This window comes from Stegastes partitus, unplaced genomic scaffold, assembly GCF_000690725.1.
Source record: "Stegastes partitus isolate 25-593 unplaced genomic scaffold, Stegastes_partitus-1.0.2 Scaffold1036, whole genome shotgun sequence".
In the NCBI taxonomy this organism is placed as follows: Eukaryota; Metazoa; Chordata; class Actinopteri; family Pomacentridae; genus Stegastes; species Stegastes partitus.
In genome coordinates this window covers 55,302-73,144 of record NW_007578767.1, presented here as the reverse complement: position 1 = coordinate 73,144, position 17,843 = coordinate 55,302, and the positions used below count along the sequence as shown (strand labels likewise).

Sequence of the window (17,843 nt, the reverse complement as noted above, 5' to 3'; positions counted from 1 at the left end):
ATATTATAATCTGCTTTACTGAAGGAGGATCAGTGTGAGGTGCAGATTCAGAGGTTAGATTTTAAGTTCCAGCCTGACCCACCTCTCTTTGCCAGGTCTTTGGCTGTTTCTTTGCCGATGCCAGTGTTGGCTCCTGTGATCAGCACAGTTTTGCCATTGAGCTGTTCAGCAGATGACCAGGCACGCCGGAAGAAACTTGTAGGAAATTAAGAAATCTCTGTGAATGTCTCAACCAGCAACATGGATATGACATTGAAACATACTTAGAACAACAAATATGAGAGATTACATTCACCTGCAGCAAAACAAACAAACAACAACAACCCCAAAACATTTATTAACATCATTTTTTTGCGATTAACTTAGTAATTTAGGTCATTATCTGAGAAAATCAGGATTTAAAAATGTCACCTGAGTAGAAATACAGTAAAACTATAGAATTTAAGACGTTTGAAGAATGTTTTTGATGTATATCTTCCTCACCTTAGCATTTTTCTTTATGACAGCACTGTAGTAACTCCTCAAAACCTGAAAAAAGTGTAAAGTCGGATTTAACACCACATTAAACTCCCAAACGTGTCTAACGAAGAGTCTGAGGATTAAAAGGTGAGCGAGCCACTTTTTGACAGTTCAAGAAGTTCAATTTGACATGCTGACACTTTAGCCAATCGGCTGCGACTCTGTTAGTTGTAGGAAGCGTTGATTGGTTAAAGGTAAGGTAGAGCCCGCCCTTTGTGGTTAATGAATGTGAATGTGAATGCGGGCTGCACCGGAGAGGTGGGAAGCCCGGAGTTAGGAAAGATATTAAAGTAAAAGTGAACATTTTTACCAATTATTTAAAAATGGTGTCTAATTCTTGGATAAAGCAGCAGCCCCGTCCTGATGTCCAAGGTTCAGTCAATAAATAATGTGACCAGTGACGGTTTCACTTGCATAAACCGCGTGTCTTCATTTAGACAAGGCAGGTTTATTTCCATAGTATAGCACAATTCGTACTCGAGGTAATTCAAAGTGCTTCACACAAAAGTATAAGAAAACAGATAAAATCAGTCCACAGAACATAAAGACAAGTATTAATTTATTGCATTAAAAGCAAAGAGGCAGATAAACTCAACCCAAAAAATATATAAATAGAATCACTAATCATTAATTTACCAGCCAGACCCCCACGCATGATGCCAACAAGGATGACACATCAAATAACGATCGTAGTGGTAGATAGCAACAGCTTTATTCTTTCACTACAAACTGATGCAAGGATCAGTATAAGATGTAGGTTCAAGGTCAAGGCCTTAAATGAAACTCTGACCTACTCACATACAACACTTTGACACACAAGTTTTACAGCATTGTTAGGACACTAGTGCAACAGTCTTTTTCAATACTCCCATAGCTAATAGTACAGTATGATAAAAGTATCTGAAATTCTTATTAAATTATTGGATAAAACAAAATAAACAAAAACAAAAAAAAGAAAGAAATTAAAAAAAAAAAAAAAAGATAAAATGGCTGGGCAAATGTAGTAGATATAGTATCCAGTTTATAATGAATACTTAAATGGCACTAAATCCTAAATATAAATTTGAAAACAAACCCAGAGAAGTTGTAGAAAAAACTAAAAAGTATACAAAAGAGTCACTGCTTTTCACAGGACTTCGTTAGCATCTGACACGTCACAGTGCATTTTTTCAAATTTTGTAAATGTTTTATTCACACTATGTTTTACACTATTGTGCATTTTGTATCTCAGTATATTTCTCTCTTATACTTCTATTATATTTTATATTTTTTTGTTATGGTGGTGGTCACTTTACTCTTTCTGCTTGCTACTGTAACAACAGAATTTCCCCATAGGGATCAATAAAATATTTCTGTTCTATTTTATTCTATTATATTTTAGTGTGTAACAGTATGACAACCCCAACAACATAACTGTCAGAAAATACAGGCACAGAAAATCCTTTAGACACAGACAGGAACGTGTCACTGAATTATCCTACCAATATCATTGAAGTAACCTTTGCACAGCTTTTATCAAAATGAATAGAAAGTTATTTAAGCTTACAGTAACTTGCATACATCAAGATCATAAACTTTACACAAAATATACACTTATATTGATAAAATACTGTTATTATGTAAAACATACACACACAACAATTGTTGGAAAAATATAAAACTGAATGCAAGTGTATGAGGTCATCTGCACCTTATTTCCAGGCAGGCAGTAGTGGTGAAATCAGCTCTATTGCAGCATTTAGCAGAGAAACACGCTAAAGTTTTTCTTGGCCTTCCAGGTTGGTTTATTCCCATGTTATGGAGAGCATACGGCAGCTCAGCTCCCACAGCTTCTGCGCCATGTTGTCGTCTTGTCCAGCAGAAGAGGGGCTGGTAGGAGCACAGTCACTGCAAGCAAGGACACATTAGATAAATAACTTAAAGTGTAGATCGTCTCTTTCATGCACTCAGTGTGATCCTGCACGACTCAGTCTGTGAGACTTCAAACTATAGTCCATCAGTGATCAGTTATTTGCTACATTAACAGCAGCTATTGTTTCTAAATTGGCACAGCCATGTAATGGTTAATTCAGAACTTTATGCCTCTCTAACCAGTTTGGTTGCTGTATTGTATTAGTAGGTCAATGGTTTCCAAAACGAGCTCCACATCCCTCCAAGCCTTTGGTAATGCAAGATGATTAACAGGATTAATGTTAACTCATTTTAGACTCCTAAACATTTAAATAAAGCAATTTGAGGAGGAAAAAAATGACCCTGATAAGTTGCTGCAAAACACAGTGTTTTATTCTCAGCAGTCTCAAACTAAAAATGAAGGGAACCACCATATTGAAGTTGGGATAGGCAGTACTTTTTTGGCTTTCCTAGGGCTAAAATTTAATAAAAACTTTCTAGCACATTGTAATTCCAGTGACCTGTGAGGAAAATAGTCTTAATGCTCTGGTTATAGGCTTTAGAAAATCCAGTCCACGACGCTGGCTAAACACAGGTCATTGAGATAGTTTGTAATTCTTATTGGTTGTTCTACAAATGCAGATGTATTTCTAAATGGTGGAAAACATGGTTCTGCAGGAAGAGATGTGTCTGAGTTGCAAGACTCATCAAAGAAGACTCTGAACAAGAGTCTGACAACACAACAAAACATGCTTCAAAGTTGGCAAAGTGTTTTAAGAGACGGAGAGAACTTTGCGATTGCATCGACCTTAAGTTGGATTTCAAACTTGTTTTTTTTCTCCTGGACGGATAAGCTGCTGTCATCTTTAAGTCCCACAAGTTTGCAAAGAAAAACAGGACATTAATTCTCATAGAGTTGCTGCTATATGACGGCATCAGGATCACAGAAATCCATAACTAGTGGGCCTACTTGTAGAGGCTACTGCATTAGGTAGCATTCTAAAGTTGAGGTTAAGTCAGGTCATGAAGCATGTGAATATATTCATGTTTATCTGGTTGGAAGGGAGGAAAGAGCTGCAGGAGCAGGGCTGCATTTTCAAATCTAGTGCTTTTGTTTTCCATTGTTTTTCTGATTTCTGCCTACGCTAGCTTTAAGCAAAGATGCTGTTAAATGTAAATGTATATTGTATTAAAATTAAATGTCTGTGCACTGTACTAGAAGTGTACCTGTAGTATTGACCGGTTTCATTCGCCAGTGACGGTTCCACAGCGCAGTAGATCGTCGTCTGAGCTCCCTGGACAGGGTTTTTGAGGAAAGGCGAGGATACCTTCATGAGCACCTGCATAGGGCCGTTCAGGTGACGCCCCAAATCGGTCTTAACAACGCCAGGATGGAGAGAGTACGTTGTCACACCTGTGCCTAAGAAAATAAATAAAAAAATGGAGCTTTTGAGGAATAAAACAATGGAACAAGGAATAAACAGCGCTGCACCGTGTTGGCCAATTTTCTGCTCAAATCAAATGAAACGAATGCCGTCAGACGCTCCAAAAATGGATAAAATAACAGCGATAAGGGGGAATAACACACCCTCTAGTCGTTTAGCCAACGAGCGGGTGAAGAGGACGTTGGCCAGCTTGCTCTGGGAGTAAGCTCTCGTCTTGTCGTAGCTCTTCTCGCTGTTGATGTCGTCCAGATTGATGGAGCCCCAAGCGTGAGCCATAGACGACACGGTGACGATCCTGGCTGGTGCGGATCGTTTAATCAGGTCAAGCAACAAGTATGTCAACAGGAAGTGACCTGGAAAAGAAGGAAATGTGGCTTTTAAATTTAAATCTGAGTTTCAAAAACAGAAGGAGGACACTGTGTCTCACAGGAATCAAGGGAGAATTATTGTAACCCAATTTCTAATGTGTTAAACTGAAAACAGAGACCAAATTAAAGGATTTTTCTACATCATCCAACAGTTTACCTAAGGATTTTTTTAAAACACATTCAATTTGTAAATTTTTTAAATACAATTTGAGCATTTAAATGAAAATGTTCTATTACCATCTGGCTGTGATTAAACCAGAAATTTTCATCTACATAGAAACCGATTAGAATATTGTACTCTGAGCAGTGACACGTCCCTGCCACGCTTCTGCAGCAGCAAAATATCAATGAACATGAGAAATTTGGGGGCAAAAGATGTCAGTGTCAAAGCCAGTCAAAGGTTCTGGCAACATTCACGTCACTAATCTGGCAGCAGTTAGTGTCTTTTATGACATATTTATAGTCTCAGGTGAGTAAACATGGATTTGTACCTGCTTTATAGCACAAAGTGTTCCTATTAGCATCCAAGAGAGAATCAGTTTCTTGTTTACCAGATGTCAACTCGTGACAAACAACAAGTGACAGGATTGCTCTGAGTGCCAGAAGTGAAGCTGTGACTCCTTGAATTCCATCTTTGTTGGTTTTATTGTTTACCCATGTGATTGACGCCGATCTGCATCTCAAAGCCGTCGGCAGTTTTCCCATAAGGACAAACCATCACGCCGGCGTTGTTGATGAGGATGTTGAGTTTTGGCTCATCTGTAGAAAAGAAAAAAAAAAGCACTGAGAGGTTAAACTTTGTGCCTTTAAAGTACCTTCACGTGCAGCGTTTTCTAAAGAAGAAATGATTTCACCTCTGTTGATGGCTTCAGCAAATTCTCTTATGGACTTGGTGTCAGACAAGTCAAGCTTCATGCACTTGAGATCGTCGCTGCCTGAGTATTCCTTGATTTCTTTCAAGGCCTGCTGTCCTTTCTCCATGTCCCTGCACGCGATGATGATCTTTGCCCCTAAACAGAGGAATAACAGATTTACAACAGCCTGGGAAATGAGTGTGTGAACTTACAGATAATATGTGTGCATGCATGAAAGGACAAGAGATACACAAGTAAGATGTGGGTGAAAGGGTGAAGAGCTTCCTCTCATGACTAAATAAGTACAGCACTGTAGGCTTAAGTGTTGTAATGTGGACAATAAGAAACATGACTAATATTGAATAAATAATTCAAGAAAAGACAAGACAAAATTGATGCACAAGCACAAACAGCAGTCAAATGTTTGAAGCAGCTACGTGCACGATCAACTGTTTTACTAATACTGTATGAAATATTTATATGGAGCAGCTCCAGAGGTTAGTTTCTATTAATACAGTCTGAGTTGTTGTAGTTCAGTGTAATAGAGCAGGTAAAAACAAACTCTAAATGCCAAAAGTCACATATTAAAGCCTGTAGAAATCTTCTTCCTATTTAAAGTCAAGCATCAAGTTCAAATGTTGTTTGAGTTCAGTCTAAATGTGTAACTCTGAGTATCTGTGTTTTATTTAGCTACAGTTACTTTGTCCTATGGAAGCTTTAAAATGCCAAAATTTAAGCAAATCAGTCAACTAAGTCATGTGGAATATAATACTTGTTCCTTATATTTTCTGTTTTTGTTTGCATTCGCAGTGTCAGAATTAAATGAAAAGCAAATGCAAAAGTAATTGTTTTATTTTTATTTTTTAAAAATTGCAATAGGACTTCTCCATAATAAATAAAAAAAGAAATACATCACACAGAGAAAACAAGGCCAGCTTTTATGGAGGTATTATTGTAGCAAAACTATTTGTAAATGTGTATGGAGAGTTGTGTGTCTGTATCTCAATCTGTGAGTCTGTAGTGAGATTTGTCAACGCGTACAAACATATTAATAGATGAAAAATCAAAGTATTTGGCTACAAGTGCTGGAAATACAGACAAATCACCAGTTACAAGTCAAGCGGGCCTCACAATCAGCTGTCTTTTTACACATGACTTTTGCTGCACTTCTGCCGTGAGCGATTCAAGTCTGTAACTTTATGGTTTCATTGCCCTGAGCTCAGGCTCGTTCAGTCTGGCTGCGTGCCACTCTGCTGCTCTGTACCTCAGTTGCTATGCCGCCTGCAAGCCATCAGGCGGCGCTATCCCCCAGAGTCTTTGAGGGCATGCAACATTGTCTGGTATGTGAACAGGTTAAAGTTGCTGAGTTTGCAGATTGCTGAGCAACAACTTTCAACTTCCACATGTATTTTCATGATGAGGCGTCTTATACAACTTTGAAATTGAAACTAAAGCTACCCTCTGTAGCTCAACACAACCTCTTATGCAGCCTTTGTATCAAAGGTCTTGCTGAAAAATGAAGCCTTCCATATTCTAAGAGAAATGAGCATTCAGCTGCTGTATGAACTGAAAACCTTTATGATTCGTTAAAAAACATGAAGATTTAACAGTATTTCAGCTTGTATTTGTGTCATCCTGACTTGATTTCGTCCGTATCCATAACGCCTAAAGTCATTTTTACAGTTTCATGGTGCTCGTTCTTCTCTGACCTGCTGTTATTATATTTCTAAACTAATCAAACACTCAACTCACTCGTGGATTCACCTTTTAAATGAGTTTTTACTGGGCTCATGTTGAAACTGTTTTGATTGAAGCCCACTTAAATACAGAAACAATACACTGAATCAATCTGTAAACACAGCACGTACTGTTTTCTTAACTAAGTACCATTTTCATTTCATTTGTAATATTGCACTATCATGTGGGGTATTACTTTCTATTTTCTTTTTCAATATTATTTATATTTTCAGTAACTCATATGTTACTGCTTTTCTACAAGATGCTGCATTTTTCACGTTATGCTTTCTGAGCAAAATCTGACAAAACGCTTGGTTGCTGCTGCTGCATGTGGAATGTTGTTTTAGACTTCCTGAAGGGCTTGGCGAAGTTGGCGGTCACGATCGCATTGTTGGACAGGTCCATCCAGAGCTGTGTGATATGATTACTCAGATGATAAACAACAGTTGTAGTATTCACGTGTGTCTGGCTACAACTAAACAAACACGCCACCATGCAGCATGCCAACAGCTTGCTGCTACCCAGCTCAAAATGTCTTTCTGCACAAATGCAAAGCTTTCAACCATAACAAAAGGATTTTTTTTAACCTGTACTCTCGAACATTTGCATGTTTTTTAAAAAATATATAAATTAATGTTCAGTTTATATAAACAACATTGCATTTTTTGTCCAAAAGCTACTGCCCCAGATTAAACACATGAAGAATACTGTTCTGTTCCAAGTCTGTTTTATTGGCCTACAATCCTCAATAATGACTTCATTCTTCTGGGACACATTTCAGCAGTTTCTGTCTCAGCTTGGTTCTCTATCTAAGACACACTCTACTGGCGCTGACGGCTGCCATGAAGACACATCCTTAATAAAAGATAACCTCTCACATGCAAACAGCTTAATTACTGAACAGCAGTGTGCAGTTTTAAGGGCAGCCAGACGTGTTGACACCGACAGTGAACAATGAATAAGTAAAAGGACGAGGATTAGCGAACAATAATAGATGTCTGCATGGAGGATACTAAGAGCTGAATGGGACAACAGGATGGATGGATTTTTCTGTTAAGTTACTGCCACTGACACTTTTGTTTTGCAAAATGTCTGCAAAAAAATATTGTCCAGTAATGTTTGTTTTTCTTTACACATTAGATGCACACAGAGAATAAAAAACACACATAACTGCATGTATTTTGTTAAATCTTCCATACGACACAGTAAGTAAAGCTTAATAAAACACACCTTTTTCATTCTCTGCTCTAATTTCTAATCATAAAGTTTGAAGAAAATGCAATTTCAGTTTTGCAGAGTTTCTGCAGAGCTTTGTGACGCTAAGTTAAGGGGGAATAAGTGAATAAACTTGCATTTAAACAGATGTATTTAAAATCCTCAGCAGGTATGTGTGCTTTTGGATTATTTAGTAAATAGAAGTAAAAGTTTTTGTTGTGTTTTTACATCCCTCCATGTGAGACAGGTGTTGTTTTGGAATCAGTACAGACATCCAGGTATTGTTTTGGCATCATATTCACAACCACATTCTTTAGGAACCTGCTCGTTCTCTGTATCTGGCTGATCCAAAAGTCAACTACAGGAAAACAACAGTTGATCATAACTCCACATGTGTATCACTAATAGTGCAAGTCATCATGACAAAGCAAAACTCAAGCAAACAAGTAAAATCAGCTTTACTAAAGGAGAAGAATCCAAACTACAGTCTGTGGGTTTAAGCCAGACCCACCTCTCTTTGCCAGGTCTTTGGCTGTTTCTTTGCCGATGCCAGTGTTGGCTCCAGTGATCAGCACAGTTTTGCCATCAAGCTTTTCAGCAGAGGACCAGGCACGCCGGAAGAAACTTGTAGGAAATTAAGAAACCTCTGTGAATGTCTCAACCAGCAACATGGGTGTGACAACACACAAGACACAACAAAACACCCAAAACAAGCAAATATGACAGAATACACTCATCTGTAGCAAAGAAAACAATTCTTAACATCGTTTTTTAGCCATTAACTTAATAATTTCAGTTATTATCTTTGAAAATTGGGGTTTAAAGATGTCACCTGAGCAGATCTACAGTAAAACTACAGAATTTGTTGAGACGTTTGAAGAATTTTTTTATGAATAGTTTCCTCACCTTAGCATTTTTCTTTATTACACCACTCGGGTCGACTGTAGTAACTCCTCAAAACCTGAAAAAAGTCTAAAGACAGACTTTTTACACCACAATAAACCCACAAATGTCTCTAAAGAAAAGTCTGAGGATTAAAAAGTGGCGAGCCGGAACTGCCAATGTTGTTCCAGAGGCTGAAATTTCAGCCAATCGGCGGCGACTCCGTTAGTTTTGTAGAGCGCTGATTGGTTAGATGTAAGTTAGAGCCCGCCCTTTGTGGGTAGTGTGCTCGAATGTGAATGCGGCCTGCGCCGGAGAGATGGGAAGTCCGGAGTTAGGCAAGATATGAGTAAAAGATGAGTAAAAGGAGTGACATCACTTTTACATATTTATTCGCTATTGCAAAATCTTTAATTCTTTAAATAATTTTTTTGCAGTTGCTCTTTCTTTAAAAATACAAAACAAAACAATAATAATATATTAGTGTTGTAGCAATAACAATGGCAGTTATGGTTTATATTTCACACTCATTTACGTGCTATTTTCTTATATTAATTTAAATTTTAGCTCTAATCTGTTTCAGTGATAGTTGTGTGTCTGTCTAAAGGACAGCATTTCCTTTAAAGAAAAATATACTGTTTCTAGCTCTTTGGTAAAGTCGCAGCCAATTACTGATGTACAAGGTTCAGTCAAAAATAAATATACTGTGATCAGTGATGGTTCCACTTGCATAAACCTCATGTCTTTATTGAACAGTCACACCTGGTAATGACACCAAAGTAAATAATAATAGTGATAAAAAAGATACAATACAGCTTTTAACTTAAAATTGATCTGAGGCTCAGTATAAGATGTAGGTTCAAAGTGAAGGCCTTAACCTTTACCTTTTTGCCTGGTTGACAGCTGGTAAATATTCAAAAATGATCATTAACTTTTACAGTAGACTGCCAGTGCAACTATTCTTTGCAGTATGCCTATAGCTAATAGTCAAGTATGATCAAATTAACTAACATTGTTATTAAATTACTGGATAAAGATGAAAAAAGAAAGCAGAAAATTTGTAAAATTGGTTGGGTGAATCATTCATTAAAATCTTGATTATATGTTGTTGTTGTTGTTGTTTTTTTTATTATTACCAAAATAAAACAATGACGCCTCTCTTTTCTATCCTTTAGTCCATCTGTAACATCTACTTAATGTTATTTTTTAAGCATCAGTTATATGTATTACTACATATTTTTAAACAAACAATCCAGTACACACATACATGATGTATAGCATCCGATTTATTATGAATGATTACTGCAATGAATGGCATTAAATCCTAGTTGTAACTTTGAAAACAAACAACTCTCAACAGGATCATTTCATCACCCCACAGTACTGCATCTCTTTCTCCAGCAGGTGGCGTCCCACAACCATTTTCCACTTTGGATCAGCTGAGGGAGCCTGTTTGACTTTGACACCAGCCCTCCAGTACTCTATTATGTCTATAGACAGATTAACAGGTTGGTATTTGGGTAAATCTTGTCCTTGGCTGAGATCTCGCTCTGCTGGCAAATAATTTGCAGGGACCCTAATTATCCATTGTGCATTTCCAAAAGTTCACCATGAATGGCTCATTCATACATTAGAGATTGCAGCAACACAGTGGACTTAAACCGTACACAGAATGTCACTAGAACAGGAAAGACCGCGCCGGTCATCAGCTGATTGTGCGTAAGCAAACATTTCCTTCCCTTTTTCCCTGCAAGATCAGTCAGCAAAGGAGTGAATGAGTGCGTCGTGTGTGCATGTGAGGCGTGCACTTGCATGTTGTGCGGACATAATTCTGTTTAAACACACAAATTGTGGGCTGCTTTGAGAATAAAAAGCAAACTCTTATAATGTAAAATGTTAAATTATAGAAGGAAAGTGTTTAGTTTTGGGTTAGAGTAAAGGTAGCGGTTATATAAATGAATAAGAATCTACTTTTTGTGTATTTTTAATGTAAGAAAAGACACAGAGAGTCGTGCATTCATGTGAATTGGATCCACGTTGATTAGAAAACCCTCAGGAGTCCAGCAGTCAGGAGTCAGTGTGCACTCAACATGACTGTTATCCCTGCAGCCCTCCACCGCCCCTCTTTAACATCCTTTTCCATGTTTATTTAAGCAACAAGTGAAGACAAGTGTGTCAGGAAGTGGTTGTAAGTGGCTGTTGATTAATTTTGCATGTACTGTACGACAACCTGACACTGTTTGCAAGTAAATCGCCTCGATATGTGACAGGTAAACAAATGAAAACCATGTCATCATTCAAGTGTGAAATACACATCAGTCCAGGGTATTTCATGATCCTCATTATTTATTCATTTGAAAACTGCACATGCTTATCATTTTCTGGATGTTTTTCTTCCTTGTGTTTGCTGTTGTTGTTGACAGGCTGCCGTTTCATCACTAGACACAACAGTTTTTCCTGGACTTTTTACTGGCGCCGCAATAGCAGCTTCCCAGAAGCCAAAGACAATGGAGAGGCAGGAGGATGCTCTGAATAAACTATGAGAACAATCCATTAGCTATAATGGGACTATTAACTTTACTTTGGCAGATGGAGGGCAAAAAGATGCAGGTTTTTATATTTATGCCCAGGGCAAAAAAAAAAAAAGAGACATAAATAAACAAATGTGAACCAAAGGAGAATATCTTGTATTGATGAGGCTGAGCAACAATTCTAGTAAGACTTGACCTAAAAATAACAAACTTGCTGCTAATACAAGATGATTTATACTTCAATATACTTCACCTTTTACTTTGTGATATCAAAATAAAGCTACAGTGGGCTTTAAGCTCTGCTTGGATCAATACTTGTATTCGTTTTTGCACAGAAACATTAAGAAATGTGTTTCTGTGAGAAACTTTTTCTTCAGTTTCATGCTGTTTCTGCAGCATGACACACATGAGTATAATATTTTGATATTTGGGAGTGTGTGCTCAAATTATTCATCTTGTGGGGGCATAAATCAGTTAATACAGTCACATTGTGGGGACCTAACCCTCTTTTGGGGACAAAAAGCAAGTTCCTGTAATGTCAATCTAGTCTTTTAAGGTAAAGCGTTGCATTATAATTGTATTAAGGTTTGGGTTAGTTATAGATGTGATTATAGTCAGAAGAAAAAAATGCATGAAAGCAAAAAAAATCATCCACCCACACAGTCTCACTCCCCTTCTCTTTTTGCAATCTATTTCCCATAGAGCATAATTTCATGAAAACAACTATTTCTTAATCCCTGAGAAAGGATGGTCTTCCAGTATATCGTACAACAAAGTTACAAAACAATTCTTGTTAAATAAACTCCTACAATTTTCTCTAAAGCCATACATGTTCAAACTGAATATGGATTCTGACAAAAAAATAATGATACAGAAAATCTCACTCTGCAAGTTAACAGATTGCTCCTTAAGATTTGTCCTATATGAAACCCTGGAGGTATAATTCAATGTTTTTAAGGATGTCATCAGTATGCTGCAGCTTCTAGGTGGAAGTTCTCAGGAAGGGCGCTGACTGGTTATTTTGCTCATTATATGTGTTCTAGCGAAATGAAAAAAACAAGGTTTACAAGGAAAAAAGCTTTGATTTTCACTGGAGGATAAGTCTCAGTTTAGATTTGAGCAAGAGTTAGGATTGGACAGGTAGTAGATGCGATAATTCTCCAGGAAATAGGTGTGTGTGTGTAATATAGCAAGAGAGGAAAAAAAACAGGAAAATTAACAAATAAGGGAGATTTTTTTAAAAAAAATTTATATGACCTCAGTTATATGTACATTTAGATTCACAGCCTCATAGCATCATACATGTCCCGCCTCAGTCCCTCTATGTCAAGAATCTGTATAAATTCATAATGAATACGTCCAAAGCTACATGATCCAGGATGTGAGGTCAATAAATCCAGAAATACTCGTCTTAAATTCTGATTTACAGTGAGCGCTGCTTGGAAAATTTCCACCTCAGACAGATTAACGTGAACACACTGTTCTAGTGTCAGAATTTGCAGACATTAGTCAAAACAGTGACGGTTAAACATCCACTTAAATGGTAAGCAGTTGTCATTTTTGAGTGGAAGAGGACTGTTTTAACAATTAGATGAACTGCTTGAGAAAATGAGAAAGAGAATGAGGCAGAAGGTTAACCAGTCCACTATAAACAGTCTAAACATAATGATTTTGAACTGTGGTAAATACTTATAAAAAAAAAAAAAAGGACAATGACTCATTTTTGTGTCCTTGAAAACAGATCAGAGGCAAAGCTGGCAGAGCCACAGCCCTAATGTTTACATTATAACAATATCTTTCAAAGGTCACATCCCACTGCCTCCCCTGACACATGCATGCAGGCGGCCAGCAGTCTGGTTTGAACGCTGGGCTCTCATCTCCAAAACCTCAATCTGTCTGAAGCTGTGGGAGACTGATAACCATCTCCAAGTGTCCCCATCCTCCTGCCTCCACCTTTACTGTACAGACAAACCTTCACCGGTTCATCTCTCGCTCACATTCTGTTTAGTCTGGCTCTTTTTTTGTCTTCTTTTTGTCTGCCTCCCCCCTCATCGAGCCTCTGTATTTGGTTTCTCACCCTCCTCGCCTCCCTCACCTCTTTGACTGGTTACATAACACATAAACGGTGCCATTCATTTTCTCAAACCGTTCCTCTTTACTGATCCAATCTCCGACCTGTAATGGCTTTTTCGACTGCTGCAACCATTTCCCAGAGATACCAATCTATACCTTCATAATTACGGCCCCTTTTTTTTTTTTTTAACAACGGGCCTTGTTATATAGCAGATGACAGAACCCCTTCATCTCACCATCGTGCTGTTGACTGAAACACACTGCAGCATTTAGCTCTGCTGCGCCAGCCTCCTTCATAATTGGGCTCGAGCATTTTTTCTCACCGCTCTTTGTTTTCTCTGGAGAAATCAAAACTGCAAGGTCGTTCAGAGGTTGTTCTGGGGTTATTAGTGTTTTGAGGGATAGGAAGTGTTTCCTCCCTCGTTTATCTAAACGATGCAACGTGTTTGTGAGGGTTTGGTTACACAGCAGCTCCTCCTAATGGGCCCAAATGTCGGTGTTTTTGGTATTAATGAACAGGTTGTGCTTGGACCCATATGCAGCGAGCTAAATCTGTCAGTCTCACACTGAAGGCCTGTTCTTACTGCTTGCGTCATTGGTCACACATGATTAGAATCATGAATTAAAAGATACTGCAGTGAGTTAGAATGCTCCCATTGGACAACATCCATCCATTATCTATACACCGTTTAATCCTCACTAGGGTCATGCTGGAGCATATCCCTGTCGACTCAGGGTGAAGGCAGGTGTCGCCAGTCTATCGCAGGGCTACACTTAGAGACAGACAACCAAGCACACTCACATTCACACCTACGGACAATTTAGAATCACCAATTAATCTCAACATGTTTTTGGACTGTGTGGGAGGAGAGAGAGAACCCATGCTGCACAGGGAGAACATGCAAAGTCCACACAGAAAGATCTCCTAACCGGGACGTGAACTGGGGATCTTCTAGCTGCGAGGCGATGGTGCAAACCACCCGAGCCACCGTGCAGCCTCCATTGGACACCAGAACATCAAAATTTCTGATTTGGAAGCAGCATTGAACTAAAAAACCCATAAAACCATGAACAAAAAAATCAAAAGTGGCAACTTGTGGCAACCGTGTCAAGACTTTGTCGACTCTGTATTGAATGATGCCACAACTATTGACAAGATATGTAAGTAGTTGAACTCTCCATCTCTAGTGAAAACTGACGTATTCACACTTCTTTCTTTTGTGATGCCTTAACTATGAACAGTTTGGAAGAGTTTAGATCTAATTTTCTTTGATAAATGTAGTTGGAAAAGGTCCAAAGGGCAGCCAGGACTCAGTTGGTTAAACGTGCAGCCCTTTGCATGACAGTTTGACCGTCATTGGTGTGTGAGTGTGTGAATAGAAAGGTTCAAAGCTTTTCTGTATGTGCAACAACTGATGGATCCGTCCTCTGTTGCTTTTCATGAGATGTCAAATTGTTCAATGTTCAAATCAAGGGTCAAAGAGCAAAGGCTGTGCAGAATATGAACATGAATAAAGCTGACCAGACTTGACTTTATTAAATTGTATCATTCATCTTCAGTCTGAGATCTTCCTTCATTGCAGACTTGGCTGATATTTGTGCTTAAAGGCTCATTTCACTCAAATGACTGTCTTTAAATAACTAGGACCTCATTAAATGATTGTATATATCTTGTATGTATGATCATTTCTATGCTAGTTTATTTTCAACTTTTTATTTAGAACAACACATCTGGTGAATACCTTAACTGGACTATGACATAAACAAGAGGATGCTGAGACACTGATGGTGACTTCTCACAATCAGCCTTTGTTGTTAATCAGGGTCCAAGAATGGGCTCCGCTGTTTAAACAGTAGCAGACATCTGGAGAGACTAAACACAAATAGCACAACTGATGAAGGTGTGGCTGATTTCTATTGTCTCATAATGACTCTACATCCTGTTAGCTCGGCCGGTAGCATCGCAGTTAGCTGCAGTCGTGCACCTTTTGACAAACAGGTATGTTCATAGATGGGGATGCATTGAACAACTTGTAAAAATATGCATTTTTTTCACCATTGCCTTCCTTCTCCGTGCCGTATCTTCTGGAGAAATGCAAGATAGTTTTTGGTTTTACTTAGCCAGGTTTAGTTATTGGACATTTATGCAGCTACGTGAGTCAGACGTGGTCATTTAACAGGCAGGAAAGCGGCTCCACAATAGGGGTGTGAGTCTCCTCCTCATTCTTGTGGTCAGACTTTGAGACGACTTCAGCTTCCAGGGTGTTATTAACATCGTGAGTCTCACCAAACTTCACCAGATTCTCGCCTCGCTCGTATTCATTATGGCTCCCGTATCAAGAGCTGTAATGATATTGTACCGTTTAAAGCTATCCTCACCAACTTCAGTCTGATTCAATTTTTATTCATAGTGACTATTTATATGGTAGAAACTCATTTCTGTTAGAGTTCATTCTTTATTTCTAGTTATTAAATGCATCAACTGGTCCATTAGCCAGCCAATGAAACTAAAGTATAACACATTTAAGCTTGGAAAAGCCATTGCTTGGTATCATCCTCAGTTTCACACTCACAAACTCAGTTTATTTGCTTTCTCATGCAGTACATTGCGGGTGTGGCTTGATCAGAATTAACTGACCACGTTTCAGAATGTTGCAACATCCTTTTTTTTTGGTCCTGATCACTCAGTTACACCCACATCAAGCTAGCAAATAAGAAAAAGAAATGCAGAAAACTTGTGAAATTTCTGTTTAAGTGACACCCCATCAATACAGAAAAAAACATTTTTTGTAACCTTTCCTGCACCCTTGCTTTGCCTTTACCAGACGCCAGAGGAGATGCACTAACCAGTTCACCAAAGGGCAGCTCTCTTGCCTCATTTCCATCTTTTGTCATCTGCACACATCATCCCAGCGAAACCTCTGTGTCACCGCGTTGCACAAAACTGGGCACCGAAGAACATCAGTGTCACGGGTTGTTTCAATACCGAGCTAATGTCGTTATCTGTTTTCTGCTGTATCCATCACAGAGAACGCTACAAGATGGCAGATATGGTGAATTGGGGTTATGCTGCCCTTTGAAGGTGAGCAGACAGTCATTAGGGCCCTGCGATGAGCCCCAGGAAACAGGCGTGCGGGACTATTTATAGAGCTGTCATAAGGAGTCAATACTGCTCAGAGCTGTGCTCGTGTGCTCCTCAGGGGACACGAGTGGCCTGTTTTAATGGCTGCTTCATGATAGTCACAGCAGCATGAGACGCACTATCATATTTCGGTGTGTGTTGTCCAGCTTTTTTTTGTTATTTAGTGGACTGAACCAAAAGAATACGCAGGTTTGTTGTTTTTTTGCAGTTGATATTTAGAGAATTACTGTGACTTCTACTGACCTTCTCTCGTGACTGAGGTTTCCCACATTACAGAAAGACCTTTTTCATTTTAGCGAATCAGTGAAAACAACAAACGCTCACAACGTTGCCCTCCATCTTTAATCTGCTTCAAACTGCAAGTAGGTCAGAGAGCATCGGGTACATTTGAAATACCAAAAGGTTTTAAATGTGCACCAAAACACGCACACAAAAAAAACAACCAGATATCTCATCGCTTCTACTACCTTAATTGACTTCCCCTCCCGTGATGGGAACGTTTTTCTTGTGCCCTTTCCCAGCCGTGAACTGTAACCGAGTCTGTACTATCTTTACATGTCCTCGGCTCATGACACGTTTATGCTCCTTCCAAATGTCACCTTTGCCAAATACTAAACGTGGGAGCGGCCCCACCTCGTTATGTCAACTAGAAATCCAGAGGCTGATATATTATTTTACGCAACCCTGAACCCGTCGTTTATTTGCCAACCTCATCAATATTCTTCACTCTGATTTTTGTAACCAAACTGTCTAAGTGTTGGCTTCCTCTTCCTGCAGACGTATCATGTGCAGCTCCAGTGGGTATGAACTTACTCCACTACTGAGTGCTACGTTATCAACAGTAATCCATCATACTGGATCTGTCAGCGGTTGAACAACTGGTGCCCGCCGCTAAGCAAACCCTGAACCCACAGGAAAGTTATAAGGCTCGAACATCTGATCCCTTTGAGGCACAAGTGACCCGACCGAGACTGTCCTCGCCGTCTGGAAAGTGAAGGCACCAGACCGAGAATGAATGACAATGAATACATGAATGAATAATCGGATACAGTCATTGCAGTCTGCTGACGACTGATTATTCCACAGCCGACAGTGGTATCGCCCTTACAGCTTGTATAATTTTAGTTACTGGCATGCTTCATATTGGATATTTCAACACCTAATTGGCACATTAACGCAACATAATT

At 38.8% G+C, this 17,843-nt stretch overlaps 2 protein-coding genes and 1 long non-coding RNA gene across 4 annotated transcripts in view; 1 reads left to right on the top strand and 2 right to left on the bottom strand.

Moving 5' to 3' along the window:
* The window catches only part of LOC103367297 (retinol dehydrogenase 12-like), a 15,927-nt gene extending 15,372 nt beyond the window's left edge, over positions 1–555 (bottom strand). Inside the window, exons 1-2 of the mRNA XM_008295280.1 lie at positions 484–555; positions 83–195 (exon numbers count right to left, since the gene is read on the bottom strand). Coding sequence (XP_008293502.1) covers positions 83–195; positions 484–491 — 121 coding nt within the window. The 5' untranslated portion in view covers positions 492–555. The remainder of the gene's footprint in view (positions 1–82; positions 196–483) is intronic.
* LOC103367298 (uncharacterized) overlaps positions 1–1,499 on the top strand; it is a 9,540-nt gene extending 8,041 nt beyond the window's left edge. The window contains exon 2 of the long non-coding RNA XR_520718.1: positions 1,277–1,499. This is a non-coding gene — a long non-coding RNA (uncharacterized LOC103367298). The remainder of the gene's footprint in view (positions 1–1,276) is intronic.
* The window catches only part of LOC103367299 (retinol dehydrogenase 12-like), a 32,892-nt gene extending 23,808 nt beyond the window's left edge, over positions 1–9,084 (bottom strand). The window contains exons 1-7 of one of the 2 annotated variants that reach the window (XR_520719.1): positions 8,935–9,084; positions 8,540–8,652; positions 5,077–5,232; positions 4,877–4,981; positions 3,998–4,207; positions 3,637–3,829; positions 2,019–2,406 (exon numbers count right to left, since the gene is read on the bottom strand). Coding sequence is in view for 1 of the 2 variants with exons in the window: in XM_008295281.1 (XP_008293503.1) it covers positions 2,304–2,406; positions 3,637–3,829; positions 3,998–4,207; positions 4,877–4,981; positions 5,077–5,232; positions 8,540–8,652; positions 8,935–8,942 (888 nt within the window). In the remaining variant the exon portion in view is untranslated. Of the gene's footprint in view, positions 1–1,208; positions 2,407–3,636; positions 3,830–3,997; positions 4,208–4,876; positions 4,982–5,076; positions 5,233–8,539; positions 8,653–8,934 lie in introns of those variants that run through there. The other variant, XM_008295281.1, reaches the window with a different exon arrangement.
* Positions 9,085–17,843: the final 8,759 nt, after the last annotated feature.